This window comes from Pseudophryne corroboree, chromosome 1, assembly GCF_028390025.1.
Source record: "Pseudophryne corroboree isolate aPseCor3 chromosome 1, aPseCor3.hap2, whole genome shotgun sequence".
NCBI lineage: Eukaryota > Metazoa > Chordata > Amphibia > Anura > Myobatrachidae > Pseudophryne > Pseudophryne corroboree.
This window is the reverse complement of record NC_086444.1, coordinates 519,347,922-519,363,367: the sequence shown is the minus strand read 5'-3', so window position 1 is coordinate 519,363,367 and position 15,446 is coordinate 519,347,922. Positions and strand designations below refer to the sequence as shown.

At 47.4% G+C, this 15,446-nt stretch overlaps 1 protein-coding gene across 6 annotated transcripts in view; it reads right to left on the bottom strand.

Moving 5' to 3' along the window:
* Positions 1-15,446, bottom strand: part of SMARCA2 (SWI/SNF related, matrix associated, actin dependent regulator of chromatin, subfamily a, member 2) — a 631,684-nt gene that overhangs the window by 159,203 nt on the left and 457,035 nt on the right. For all 6 annotated transcript variants that reach the window (XM_063913944.1, XM_063913943.1, XM_063913946.1 and 3 more), the window contains one exon: positions 3,134-3,352. In XM_063913944.1, the coding sequence (XP_063770014.1) occupies positions 3,134-3,352 (219 nt within the window). The remainder of the gene's footprint in view (positions 1-3,133; positions 3,353-15,446) is intronic.

Here is a 15,446-nt window from a genome sequence, read left to right as displayed (position 1 = left end):
CTCTAACTGTTCCCTGGACCTTGCCCTTATAAGGAGATCGTCCAAGTAAGGGATAATTAAGACGCCTTTTCTTCGAAGAAGAATCATCATTTCGGCCATTACCTTGGTAAAGACCCGTGGTGCCGTGGACAATCCAAACGGCAGCGTCTGAAACTGATAATGACAGTTTTGTACCACAAACCTGAGGTACCCTTGGTGAGAAGGGTAGATTGGGACATGGAGATAAGCATCTTTGATGTCTAGAGATACCATATAGTCCCCTTCTTCCAGGTTCGCTATCACTGCTCTGAGTGACTCCATCTTGAATTTGAACCTTTTTATGTAAGTGTTCAAGGATTTTAGATTTAAAATTGGTCTCACCGAGCCGTCCGGCTTCGGTACCACAAATAGCGTGGAATAATACCCCTTTCCTTGTTGTAGGAGGGGTACCTTGATTATCACCTGCTGGGAATACAGCTTGTGAATAGCTTCCACTACCGCCTCCCTGTCGGAGGGAGACGTTGGTAGAGCAGACTTCAGGAACCGGCGAGGGGGAAACGTCTCGAATTCCAATTTGTACCCCTGTGATACTACCTGCAGGATCCAGGGGTCCACTTGCGAGTGAGCCCACTGCGCGCTGAAATTCTTGAGACGGCCCCCCACCGTGCCTGAGTCCGCTTGTAGAGCCCCAGCGTCATGCTGAAGACTTGGCAGAAGCGGGGGGAGGGCTTCTGCTCCTGGGAAGAGGCTGCCTGGTGCAGTCTTTTTCCCCTTCCTCTGCCCCAGGGCAGAAATGAGTGGCCTTTTGCCCGCTTGCCCTTATGGGGACGAAAGGACTGAGTTTGAAAAGACGGTGTCTTTTTCTGCTGAGAGGTGACCTGGGGTAAAAAGGTGGATTTTCCAGCCGTTGCCGTGGCCACCAGGTCCGATAGACCGACCCCAAATAACTCCTCCCCTTTATACGGCAATACTTCCATATGTCGTTTGGAATCCGCATCACCTGACCACTGTCGCGTCCATAACGCTCTTCTGGCAGAAATGGACATCGCACTCACTCTAGATGCCAGGGTGCAAATATCCCTCTGTGCATCTCGCATATATAGTAATGCATCCTTTAAATGCTCTATAGTTAATAATATACTGTCCCTATCCAGGGTATCAATATTTTCAGTCAGGGAATCCGACCAAGCCACTCCAGCGCTGCACATCCAGGCTGAGGCGATTGCTGGTCGCAGTATAACACCAGTATGTGTGTATATACCTTTTAGGATATTTTCCAGACTTCTATCAGCTGGTTCCTTGAGGGCGGCCGTATCGGGAGACGGTAACGCCACTTGTTTTGATAAGCGTGTGAGCGCCTTATCTACCCTAGGAGGTGTTTCCCAACGTGCCCTAACCTCTGGCGGGAAAGGGTATAGTGCCAATAATTTATTAGAAATCAGCAGTTTTTTATCGGGGGAAAACCACGCTTTATCACACACCTCATTTAATTCATCTGATTCAGGAAAAACTACTGGTAGTTTTTTCACACCCCACATAATACCCTTTTTTGTGGTACTTGTAGTGTCAGAAATATTCAATGCCTCCTTCATTGCCGTGATCATGTAACGTGTGGCCCTACTGGACATTACGTTTGTCTCCTCACCGTCGACACTGGATTCAGTATCCGTGTCTGTGTCGACCATCTGAGGTATCTGAGACGCCTGAACAGGCACTAATTGATTTGCCGGCTGTCTCATGTCGTCAACAGTTTTTTGCAAAGTGCCGACATTGTCACGTAATTCTTTAAATACGACCATCCAGTCAGGTGTCGACTCCCTAGGGGGTGACATCACTAACACAGGCAATTGCTCTGCTTCCACATCATTTTCCTCCTCATACATGTCGACACAATCGTACCGACACCCAGCACACACACAGGGAATGCTCTGAAAGAGGACAGGACCCCACGAGCCCTTTGGGGAGACAGAGGGAGAGTTTGCCAGCACACACCAGAGCGCTATATATATACAGGGATAACCTTATGTAAGTGTTTCTCCCTTTATAGCTGCTGTTTTATATTAGCTGCCAATAGTGCCCCCCCTCTCTTGTTTTACCCTGATTCTTGTAGCAGGACTGCAGGGGAGAGTCAGGGAGCCGTCCTTCCAGCGGAGCTGTGAAAGAAAATGGCGCTTGTGTGCTGAGGAGAAAGGCTCCGCCCCCTTCACGGCGGCCTTTTCTCCCGCTTTTTTCAGGAAAACTGGCAGGGGTTAAATGCATCCATATAGCCCAGGAGCTATATGTGATGCATTTCTTTAGCCATATAAGGTTTTTATAGTGTTTTATTGCGTCTCAGGGCGCTCCCCCCCAGCGCCCTGCACCCTCAGTGACCGGAGTGTGAAGTGTGCTGAGAGCAATGGCGCACAGCTGCAGTGCTGTGCGCTACCTTATCTGAAGACAGGAACGTCTTCTGCCGCCGATTTCTCCGGACCTCTTCGCTCTTCTGGCTCTGTAAGGGGGCCGGCGGCGCGGCTCCGGGACCCATCCAGGCTGAACCTGTGATCGTCCCTCTGGAGCTAATGTCCAGTAGCCAAGAAGCCCAATCCACTCTGCATGCAGGTGAGTTCGCTTCTTCTCCCCTTAGTCCCACGATGCAGTGAGCCTGTTGCCAGCAGGTCTCACTGAAAATAAAAAACCTATTTAAACTTTTACTCTAAGCAGCTCAGGAGAGCTACCTAGCATGCACCCTTCTCGGCCGGGCACAAAAATCTAACTGAGGCTTGGAGGAGGGTCATAGGGGGAGGAGCCAGTGCACACCGGCTGGTCTAAAGCTTTTACTTTTGTGCCCAGTCTCCTGCGGAGCCGCTATTCCCCATGGTCCTTACGGAAGTCCCAGCATCCACTAGGACGTCAGAGAAATTGTATTTATTTCCCCCTCACAACTTTTATGTACTTATTTTTAAAGTGAAATACCTGGAACAATAAATAGTGCAGCTGACAATGCACACATGCACAGTGAAATATAGAAAAGAATGCACTGTCTGTCACACTTTAGAGCATACAATTACTATACTTTTAGTAACCTACTGTTTTAGTACACTATAACCCAATAGATCTATATCTTGGAATCCTAAATGCAGTATAATCAATGATGATTAAATAAATACAAACGTACTCTTATCCATTGTTTGTCTGTAAGAGCATCGCTGTAATCCACATCTCTACGTTGGCGTGATCCTCTGCCAAATATTTTCTCCTCTTCCTCTTCACAAGTCAGTCGTTCAACTTCAGCATCATCTTTGATAATCCAGGAAGGAAGATCATCTTCCTCCATCAAACGTGGCTTACGGTTTGGATTTCGAGCATCCTCTCTGCGCCGATCTAGATCCATACGCTGTGGATTGAAGAGTAATACATGAGTATTCTTTTTAAAAAATAAAGATAATCTAGTACTACAAAATGTCTACATTTAGCTTAAAATTAGTGATGTGCACCGGACATTTTTTTCGGGTTTTGTGTTTTGGTTTTGGATTCGGTTCTGCGGGCGTGTTTTGGATTCGGACGCGTTTTGGCAAAACCTCCCTGAAATTTTTTTGTCGGATTCGGGTGTGTTTTGGATTCGGGTGTTTTTTACAAAAACCCCTCAAAAAAAGCTTAAATCATAGAATTTGGGGGTCATTTTGATCCCATAGTATTATTAACCTCAATAACCATAATTTCCACTCATTTTCAGTCTATTCTGAAGACCTCACACTATTATTTTTAGTCCTAAAATTTGCATCGAGGTCGCTGGATGACTAAGCTAAGCGACCCAAGTGGCCGACACAAACACCTGGCCCATCTAGGAGTGGCACTGCAGTGTCAGACAGGATGGCACTTCAAAAAAATAGTCCCCAAACAGCACATGATGCAAAGGAAAAAAGAGGCGCAATGAGGTAGCTGTGTGACTAAGCTAAGCGGACCCAAGTGGCCGACACAAACACCTGGCCCATCTAGGAGTGGCACTGCAGTTTTCTAGCGAGAGGATGAGTGCTTCCATCCTCATGTGAATTTGAACCACTAGCCATGAACATAGGCCAGGGCCTCAGCCGTTCCTTGCCACTCCGTGTCGTAAATGGCATATTGGCAAGTTTACGCTTCTCCTCAGACGCTTTTAATTTTGATTTTTGGGTCATTTTACTGAACTTTAGTGTTTTGGATTTTACATGCGCTCTACTATGACATTGGGCATCGGCCTTGGCAGACGACGTTGATGGCATTTCATCGTCTCGGCCATGACTAATGGCAGCAGCTTCAGCACGAGGTGGAAGTGGATCTTTCCCTATATTACCCTCCACATTTTTGTTCTCCATTTTTTAATGTGTGGAATTATATGCCAGTATCAATAGCAATGGCCTACTACTATATATACTGTGCAAAACTGAAATGCACCACAGGTATGGATGGATAGTATACTTGACGACACAGAGGTAGGTAGAGCAGTGGCCTACTGTACCGTACTGCTATATATTATATACTGGTGCTCAGCAAACTGTGCAAAACTGAAATGCACCACAGGTATGGATGGATAGTATACTTGACGACACAGAGGTAGGTAGAGCAGTGGCCTTCTGTACCGTGCTCCTATATATTATATACTGGTGGTCAGCAAAATTATGCACTGTACTCCTACTATATACTACAATGCAGCACAGATATGGAGCGTTTTTCAGGCAGAGAAAGAATAATACTGGTGGTCACTGGTCAGCAAAACTCTGCACTGTACTCCTCCTATATAATACTGCTGGACCCCAGTCCCCACAATAAAGCAGTGTGAGAGCACAGATATATGCAGCACACTGAGCACAGATATGGAGCGTTTTTCAGGCAGAGAACGTATAATACTGGTGGTCACTGGTCAGCAAAACTCTGCACTGTACGCCTCCTATAATACTGCTGGTCCCCAGAATAAAGATATTTGCAGCCCCCTGAAAGTTCTGAAACAAAGTGAGAGGACGCCAGCCACGTCCTCTCACTATCATTTCCAATGCACGAGTGAAAAATGGCGGCGACGCGCGGCTCCTTATATAGAATCCGAATCTCGCGAGAATCAGACAGCGGGATGACGACGTTCGGGCGCGCTCGGGTTAACCGAGCAAGGCGGGAAGATTCGAATCTGCCTCGGACCCGTGTAAAATGGGTGAAGTTCGGGGGGTTTCGGATTCCGAGGAACCGAACCCGCTCATCACTACTTAAAATACTGACAATGACAGAAAATTCTCCTAATTTAACATCTGCCCTCGGAATTATTCTGGGGTTAATTAGAATTGCTCAGCTTTTCAACCTTACTCAACACTATTTAATCTTTCATCTTCGGCAGCATTCCCCATTTAAACGCTATTTACATAATGTATGGCAGGTGGGGGTATTTGAGAGAATTGCTTACACTCGCTTCAGACCCTTTCTTAACTCGCACAACTTATTGGCCCCACTTCAGTCAGGCTTTCGTTCCAAACACTTCACAGAGACAGCACTGGCTAAAGTAGTGAATGATCTGGTCACTTAAGTCTAAAGGTCATTACTTCTTCTAGATCTCTCTGCTGCTTTTGACACTGTTGACCACTCTCTTCTCATACAAACACTACGAACCCTAGATCTTCGGGACACAGCCCGTTACAGATTATTATTTTTATCCTCCCTATCTAATCGTTCTTTCAGTGTTTGCTTCTTTGAATCCACCTCCTCTTCACTACCTCTATCAGTTGGAATAGAGCAAGGCTTAGACCCTCTGATTTTCTCAATTTATGCCACATTTCTTGGCAAAGTAATCAGCTCTTTTGAATTTCTGTATAATTTGTACTCAGATGATACTCAAATATACGGGTTCACTACGGCTGGCCAGTGGTCGGGCTCCCGGCGACCAGCATCCCGGCGCCGGGAGCCCGACCGCCGGCTTACCGACAGCGTGGCGAGCGCAAATGAGCCCCTTGCGGGCTCGCTGCGCTCGCCACGCTACGCGCGCCACACTATTTTATTCTCCCTCTATGGGGGTCGTGGACCCCCACGAGGGAAAATAAGTGTCGGTATGCCGGCTGTCGGGCTCCCGGCGCCGGTATACTGAGCGCCGGGAGCCCGACCGCCGGCATACAGAAGACCACCCAAATATACCTGTACACCCAAAATTTGTCACCATCTATACTGGTCCGTGTCACTAACCTTTCTGCAGTTTCATCTTGGATGTTTTCTCGCTACCTCAAACTTAATATTTCCAAAACAGAATTAAATTATATTTCTAACCAGCCAATAATACTTACCAACCTGATATTTCTATCACTGTGATAACTTGACAATCAACCCCACACCACAAGCTCACTGCTGCCTAGGTGTCATCCTTGACTCCGATCTGTCCTCTGCTCCTCACATTCAATCTGTCTCTAAATCATGTTACATACTTCTAAAAAATATATCCAAAATACGTCCTTATCTCACACAAAACACTGCAAAAACTCTAATCCATGCTCTCATCATCTCCCGCATGTACTATTTTGCTTTGGTCTCCTTACAGGTCTTACCAAAAAAAAGACTCTCACCACTACAGTCCATTTGAGTGCAGCTGAGAGGCTGATCTTCCTCTCTAGACATTCATCATCTACTGATCTACTCTGTCAGTCCCTCCATAGGCTGCCTGTATTCTACCATATTCAACATAAAAAATATTTATATATAAGACTATTAACCAAACTACACCAACATACATATCTTATCTCAAAATATATCCCAACTCGACCTCTCCACTCTGCAGCTCTCATCCACATGCATTACTCGCTCCCATTCATGATTGCAGGACTGCCTTCAGTCTGCACCTACTCTGTGGAATGCCCTCGCACGCACAATAAGACTCTCCTCTAGTCTTCACACCTTTAAGCGTTTTCTAAAAACTCACCTCTCCAGGAAAGCTTATCAAATTCCAGAACTGCACACAAAACCTCCATAAAGATTCATATCTAATTACATCCCCTCTGTACAGTACACTCATCCTCACATACAGTATTTTCTTTTTCTTCAATCTGACATCCTCCTGACGGAACACATACTATTCACCAGCAGGCGGGATGCCAGCTGTCAAGAGTCCGAAAGCAGCATCCTGCCCGCCAGAATGCAGCAACGGGGCGAGAGCTAAGAGTCCCCCTGTTGGCTCACTGCGCTCGCCACAGGTTCTATTCTCACTCTATATCTGTTGTGGACACCCACAAGTGGGAATAGCCCCTGTGCGCAGTAATTGGCACTGTTGGCTGTCGGTATTCCGGCGTCGCAATCCTGATCACCAGGATCCCGACAGTCGGAAAATTGACTGCATCCCCTATTGACTTCTGGTCAACAATGCTGTGACACTAACAAACTCTGCAATCTGGCTAAACCATTATTCAATAGATAGCACCTATCCTTATGTATCAATGCCTATTTCCCTATAGAGTGTAAGCTTGCAAGCAGGGCCTTCCTACCTCTATGTCTGTCTGCTATTACCCAGTTTTGTGTTGTCACTGTTGCTCCATAATAATAAAATATTCAGATGTTTGTACACTTTTGACCAGAAAACATGTATTTGGGGTGGGTGGACAACTGTTTAAATAGGCTGGACTTCAATAGGTGTTTTAGTACACAGCCAAAGACCAAGCAAAAACATAAAAAAAAAAGTAAAAAAAATAAGATTTTACTCACCGGTAAATCTATTTCTCGTAGTCCGTAGTGGATGCTGGGAACTCCGTAAGGACCATGGGGAATAGACGGCTCCGCAGGAGACTGGGCACATCTAAAGAAAGATTTAGGACTATCTGGTGTGCACTGGCTCCTCCCCCCCTGACCCTCCTCCAAGCCTCAGTTAGGATACTGTGCCCGGAAGAGCTGACACAATAAGGAAGGATTTTGAATCCCGGGTAAGACTCATACCAGCCACACCAATCACACCATATAACTCGTGATAGGAACCCTGGTTAACAGTATGATAACAAATGGAGCCTCTGAACAGATGGCTCGCCATAACAACCCGATGTTTGTAACAATAACTTTGTACAAGTATTGCAGACAATCCGCACTAGGGATGGGCGCCCAGCATCCACTACGGACTACGAGAAATAGATTTACCGGTGAGTAAAATCTTATTTTCTCTGACGTCCTAGTGGATGCTGGGAACTCCGTAAGGACCATGGGGATTATACCAAAGCTCCCAAACGGGCGGGAGAGTGCGGATGACTCTGCAGCACCGAATGAGAGAACTCAAGGTCCTCCACAGCCAGGGTATCAATTTTGTAGAATTTTGCAAACGTGTTTGCCCCTGACCAAGTAGCAGCTCGGCCAAGTTGTAAAGCCGAGACCCCTCAGGCAGCCGCCCAAGATGAGCCCCCTTCCTTGTGGAATGGGCTTTTACAGATTTAGGCTGCGGTAGTCCACCGCAGAATGCGCAAGCTGAATAGTGCTACAAATCCAGCGCGCTATAGTCTGCTTACAAGCAGGAGCACCCAGCTAGTTGGGTGCATCCAGGATAAACAGCGAGTCAGTTTTCCTGACTCCAGCCGTCCTGGAAATATAAATTTTCAGGGCCCTGACTACGTCCAGTAACTTGGAATCCTCCAAGTCCCTAATAGCCGCAGACACCACAATAGGTTGGTTCAAGTGAAAGACTGATACCACCTTCGGGAGAAAGTGAGGACGAGTCCTCAACTCTGCCCTATCCATATGGAAAGTCAGGTAAGGGCTTTTTCATGACAAAGCCGCCAACTCTGACACATGCCTGGCCGAAGCCAGAGCCAACACATGACCACTTTTCATGTGAGATATTTCAACTCCACGGTTTTAAGTGGCTCAAACCAATGTGATTCCAGGAACTCCAAAACCACATTGAGATCCCAAGGTGCCACTGGGGCACAAAAAGGGGCTGAATATGCAGCACTCCCTTACCACGTCTGAACTTCAGGCTGACATCCTTCCTGGCTTTGATCAGGATAAGAATGACTTCCTCCGGAATGCCTTTTTCACTCAGGATCCGGCGTTCAACCGCCATGCCGTCAATGCAGCCGCGGTAAGTCTTTTAACAGACAGGGCCCCTGCTGCAGCAGATCCTGTCTGAGTGGCAGAGGCCATGGGTCCTCTGAGATCATCTCTTGAAGTTCCTGGTACCAAGCCCTTCTTGGCCAATCCGGAACAATGAGTATAGTTCTTACTCCTCTTTTTCTTATTATCCTCAGTACCTCGGGTATGAGAGGGAGAGGAGGGAACACATAAACCGACTGGTACACCCGTGGTGTCACTAGAGCGTCCACAGCGATCGCCTGAGGTTCTCTTGACCTGGAGCAATATCTTTTTTATTGAGGCGGGACGCCATCATGTCCACCTGTGGTCTTTCCCAACGGTTTACCAGCATTTGGAAGACTTCTGGATGAAGTCCCTATTCTCCCGGGTGGAGTCTGCTGCGGAAGTCTGCTTCCCAGTTGTCCACTCCCGGAATGAACACTGCTGCCAGTGCTACCCCATGATTTTCCGCCCAACGGGGAATCCTTGTGGCTTCTGCCATTGCCCTCCTGCTTCTTGTGCCGCCCTGCCTGTTTACATGGGCGAGCGCCGTGATGTTGTCTGATTGGATCAGTACGGCTGGTTTTGAAGCAGGGGCCTTGTTTGGGTTAGGGCCTTGTAAATGGCTCTTAGCTCCAGAAAATTTACGTGAAGTGAAATCTCCTGTTTTGACCACAGTCCTTGGAATTTCACTCCCTGTGTGACTGCACCCCAGCCCCGAAGGCTGGCATCCGTGGTCACCAGGACCCAGTCCTGTATTCCAAATCTGCGGCTCTCTAGTAGATGAGCCCTCTGCAGCCACCACCGCAGCGACACCCTGGTTCTTGCCGACCGGGTTATCCGCTGCTGTATCTGGAGATGGGACCCGGACCATTTGTCCAACAGGTCCCACTGGAAATTCCTTGCGTGGAACTTTCCTAATGGAATTGCTTCGTACGAAGCTACCATTTTTCCCAGGACTCGTGTGAATTGATGTACCGACACCTGTCCCGGTCTTAGGAGGTTTCTGACTAGAGATGACAACTCCTCGGCTTTTTCCATTGGAAGAAACACTTTTTTTCTGGTCTGTTTCCAGAATCATTCCCAGGAACAGAAGACGTGTCGTCGGGACCAGCTGTGACTTTGGAATTGAGAATCCAGCCCTGCTGTTGCAGCACTTCCCGAAAAAGTGCTACCCCCTTACCAACTGTTCCTTGGAGCTCGCCTTTATCAGGAGATCGTCCAAGTACGGGATAATTAAACTCCCTTCTTGCGAAGGAGTATCATCATTTCGGTCATTACCCTGGTAAAGACCCTCGGTGCCGTGGATAATCCAAACGGCAGCGTCTGGAACTGATAGTGACAGTCCTGTACCACAACCTTGAGGTACTCCTGGTGAGGAGGGCAAATGGGGACATGCAGGTAAGTATCCTTGATGTCCCGAGAGACCCTGTAATCCCCCTCGTCCAGGTTCGCAATAATCGCCCTGAGCGATTCCATCTTGAACTCGAATCTTTTGTTATATGTGTTCAAGGATTTTAAATTTAAGATGGGTCTCACCGAACCGTCCGGTTTCGGTACCACAAACATTGTGGAAAAGTAACCCTTTTCCTGTTGAAGGAGGGGTACCTTGATAATCACTTGCTGTGAATACCGTTTTTGGATAGCCACCAACACTGCCTCCCTGGCAGAGGGAGTTGCCGGTAAGGCAGATTTTAGGAAACGGCGGGGGGGAGACGTCTCGAATTTCAGCCTGTACCCCTGAGACACTGTTTGAAGAACCTAGGGATCCACCTGTGAGAGAGCCCACTGTGCGCTGAATCTCTGAGAGGGGAGGACTTCTGCTATTGGGAACTAGCTGTGTGCTGCAGCTTTTTCCCTCTACCTTTTCCTCTTGGCAGAAAAGATGAGCCTCTAGTCCTCTACTTTTCTAGGGCCGAAGGGACTGTAACTGATACTACAGTGCTTACTTTTGCTGTGGGGTAGCTTGTGGCAAAAGTTTTGATTTCCCAGCCGTAGCTGTGGAAACGAGGTCTGAAAGACCATCCCCAAACAGTTCCACTCCCTTATAGGGCAAACTGCCATGTGCCGTTTTGAATCGGCATCGCCCGACCATTGCCGAGTCCATAACCCCCGTCTGGCGGCAATGGTTTTACATATCGCTTATTAGTGATGCCAGTCGGCAAATATCCCTCTGTGCATCACGCATGTATAAGACAGCGTCTTTTATATGCTCTATTTTCAGCAAAATATTGTCCCTATCTATAGTATAAATATTATCCGACAGGGAATCTGACCACGCAGCTGCCGCACTGCACATCCATGCCGAGGCAATAGCAGGTCTCAATATAATGCCCGTGTGTGTGTATATAGCTTTAAGGGTAGTTTTCTGCTTTCTATCAGCAGGTACTTCAGGGCGGCCGTGTCCGGAGACGGTAGTGCCACCTTTTTTAATAAGCGTGTAACCGCTTTATCTACCCTAGGGGGTATTTCCCAACGTGACCTATCCTCTGGCGGAAAAGGGTACGCTGCTTAGAAATTATCAATTTCTTATCGGGGGAAGTCCACGCTTCCTCACACACCTCATATCAATTCCTCAGTTGCAGGAAAACTACTGGTAGTTTTCTGTCACCAAACATAATACCCTTTTTTGTGGTACCTGGGGTATTATCAGAAATGTGTAATACATTTTTCATTGCCTCAATCATGTAACGGGTGGCCCTATTGGAAGGTACACTAGTCTCATCGTCGTCGACACTGGAGTCGGTATCCGTGTCAACATCTGTGTCTGCCATCAGAGGTAGCGGCCGTTTTAGAGCCCCTGATGACATTTGAGACGCTTGGACAGGCACAAGCTGAGCAGCCGGCTGTCCTATGTCGTCAAACCTTTTATGTAAGGAGTTGACACTGTCACGTAATTCCTTCCATAAGTCCATCCACACCGGTGTCGACCCCGCAAGGGGGTGACATCCCATTCACAGGCATTTGCTCCGCCTCCACATCATTATCCTCATCATACATGTCGACACAGCAGTACCGACACACAGCACACACACAGGGAATGCTCTGACAGAGGACAGGACCCCACAAAGCCCTTTGGGGAGACAGAGGGAGAGTATGCCAGCACACACCAGAGCGCTATATACCACAGGGATATCACTATACAGAGTGTTTTTCCCTTATAGCTGCATAATATATTTATACTGCGCCTAATTTGTGCCCCCCCTCTCCTTTTAACCCTTTTCTGTAGTGCAGGACTACAGGGGAGAGCCAGGGAGCGATCCCTCCAGCGGGGCTGTGAGGGAAAATGGCGCCAGTGTGCTGAGGGAGATGGCTCCGCCCCTTTTTCGGCGGGCTTTCTCCCGCTATTGTAAAAGTTCTGGCAGGGGTTAATAAACACCTATATAGCCCCTGGGGCTATATATGGTGTCAGTTCGCCAGCCAAGGTGTTAATATTGCTGCTCAGGGCGCCCCCCCCCCCCCCCCAGCGCCCTGCATCCATCAGTGACCGCAGTGTGTGGTGTGCATGAGGAGCAATGGCGCACAGCTGCAGTGCTGTGCGCTACCTTGGAGAAGTCTTCAGCCGCCGATTTTCCGGACCACCTTCTTGCTTCTGGCTCTGTAAGGGGGACGGCGGCGCGGCTCCGGGAACGGACGACGAGGTCGGGTCCTGTGTTCGATCCCTCTGGAGCTAATGGTGTCCAGTAGCCTAAAAAGCCCAAGCTACCACCACTTAGGTAGGTTCGCTTCTTCTCCCCTTAGTCCCTCGGTGCAGTGAGCCTGTTGCCAGCAGGTCTCACTGAAAATAAAAAACCTAACATATACTTTCTTCCTAGGAGCTCAGGAGAGCCCCTAGTGTGCATCCAGCTCAGCCGGGCATAGAAATCTAACTGAGGCTTGGAGGAGGGTCATAGGGGGAGGAGCCAGTGCACACCAGATAGTCCTAAATCTTTCTTTAGATGTGCCCAGTCTCCTGCGGAGCAGTCTATTCCCCATGGTCCTTACAGAGTTCCCAGCATCCACTAGGACGTCAGAGAAACTAAAAATAAATGTGGTGTCATTCTGGGTAAGCCACATAGTTCACTGTGTGCTTTCTGCAATGGAAGCCATGGTATCTAGAATGTATCTGTGTGTCATTTTACGAGGCAACAACAAAAAGTACCACCTCCCCCCATCTGACTGAGGGTATATGTACCGGTCTAAAATGCACATGGCAAAACATAAGTAATGGATTTAGTAAAGACTGCAGAGGGGTACAAATTAATCAATAAATATAAGTCACGTGAAGGTTGATGAAAGCAAAATGCTTTAATTAAAAGTACAAACCACCATTCATATAGTTTCATTTGACTACCATTGGTAATGCTCGAAAAATCTGGAAGCATTGTGATGTGCAACGTATAATACAGTTGTTTCCCTTGGATTATCATAAGAAATCATTTGAAAGTTTAACAAACGCACCCAGGCATAAACGTTTACAGCATTCATGCATAATGTATTTCACAAGGAAATGTGATACATTCTGTAAATCAGTATGCACTTAAAATTACAACAGAGTACGAATTTGAATGGTTTTGAAAAGATATGAAGATGCACAATAACTTGCAATGGAGGATATTTAATCACACTTCAATTGACAAAAAACTATTTCTCATAGTCCTGTGAGGTTTTGTACAAGTCTCACACTGCAGTAAAGTGGGAGTAAATACATGCATACATAAATAAAACATACATAATCATGGGCTCCCTTGACTGAAATTAATATAACCTAACCCACGTGTTTTCCAGTCTTCTCACCCACCTTCTTTATCATCAGTCTCTTTAAGTCACCCAATAGGGTGATGTTTTGATTACTCATGTGTAAATTGCATGGGAAGGTAACTGTCTCAGTAATTAAAAATCTGCTATGAGCCAAGCTGTGCCTTATGTGGGATGCGGTAAAGATCCAGTCGAACGGAATCCCGACCAGCATAATCCCAACATATTCTCCCTCTGTGGGCATTCCGCTCGCCACCCCTGTCGGGATTGTGCTGGTCGGGATTCCGGTGTCGGGATTCCGACCGCCGGGATCCCGTCCAGCGGGATTTCGTACTGATCCCCCTTATGTATTACATTGTTTTTCAAAATACACACATATATTATATACATACACACAGAGACAGATCAGTATCAGATATGGGTTGGGATTGAAATGCCGGTGGACAGAAAACCGACCAAGGCGTCTCCGATGTTGAGAATCTAGCCCTCCCTTCTAGCAGCCTAAACCTAAACCTACCAACCCCCCCCCCTCCCCCGCGAACCCTTACTGCCTAACCCTAACCCACCCTCTCTGCAGCATAAACCTAATCTCCCCTTACCACAGCCTTACCCACTCCCACCTTAACTCTCTGGCGTCCCGGCATATGCTCGATCATGATTCCAGCGCCGGGCTTTTGACTCTAGTTTGGATACCACACCCTGACACACCCCTACCCCTCGGACGTCGATTCCAGCATCAGCAAGTGTGTATGCACTAGTCAATGCCGGCTCCCCAGGCCCGCGATGTTGTTCTGGGTACATATGATCTAATGTGTATCCAGCTTTAGAATCAAGTGGGCACTCTCTTTTTACCTACTTTAGCACTTGTTGTAGCTTTGCTATCAAGGGGAAAAGGTAAACTAGATGAACTCTAAATGGATCAATACGGTATCAACTGAGATATCATTATGATGGCATATGACTAACCCTTTTACCCATGATCAGTTGGAACACTTATAGATAAAGAAACCATTCTCCTGGGTACAGTGCATGCCTGCAGAGATAATCTACTCCCCAGGGGTTTATTTATGAAGAGTCGGGTTGTTAAACCGGACGCTTCTGATGCTGGAATTTTAAAAGGGCAATGTTTTTACTAGCAAGACACAGCTAGTAAAAGCATTGCCTTTTAAAATTCTTGCATACACATGCTTAAAAGTGTCGGGTTAAACAACCTGGGTCTTCGTAAATAAACCCCCAGTACTCCACCCCTGGTGTGAACACTGTAGAGATTGATGGTACTTTTTGTCGAGATGCGGTCCGACACCGGGATCCCGACCGGCACAATCCCGACATATTCTCCCTCTGTGGGTGTCCACGAGACCCATAGAGGGAGAACAAATTAGTGTGCCAAGCGTAGCGAGGCACCGTGCCCGTAGCTGGGCAGCGTTGCGCTCGCCCCCCTGTCGGGATTGTGCCAGTCAGGATCCCGGTGTCGGTATATCGACCACCGTGATCCTGTCCGGCGGGATTTCGTATTGATCCCCTTTTTGTCTTGCCAAGTGCGTCATCATGATGGTTTCCTTACCAGTCAGAGAAAGATTACTTTCCTATTGGTTTATGTATATTACCACTGTTGCTTTGTCTGAATGAACCTCTGTGGACTTAACCCACAATAAATGCTGTACACTGCCTAGAGGATTTAACACATCTTTTAGTGCAAGTACATT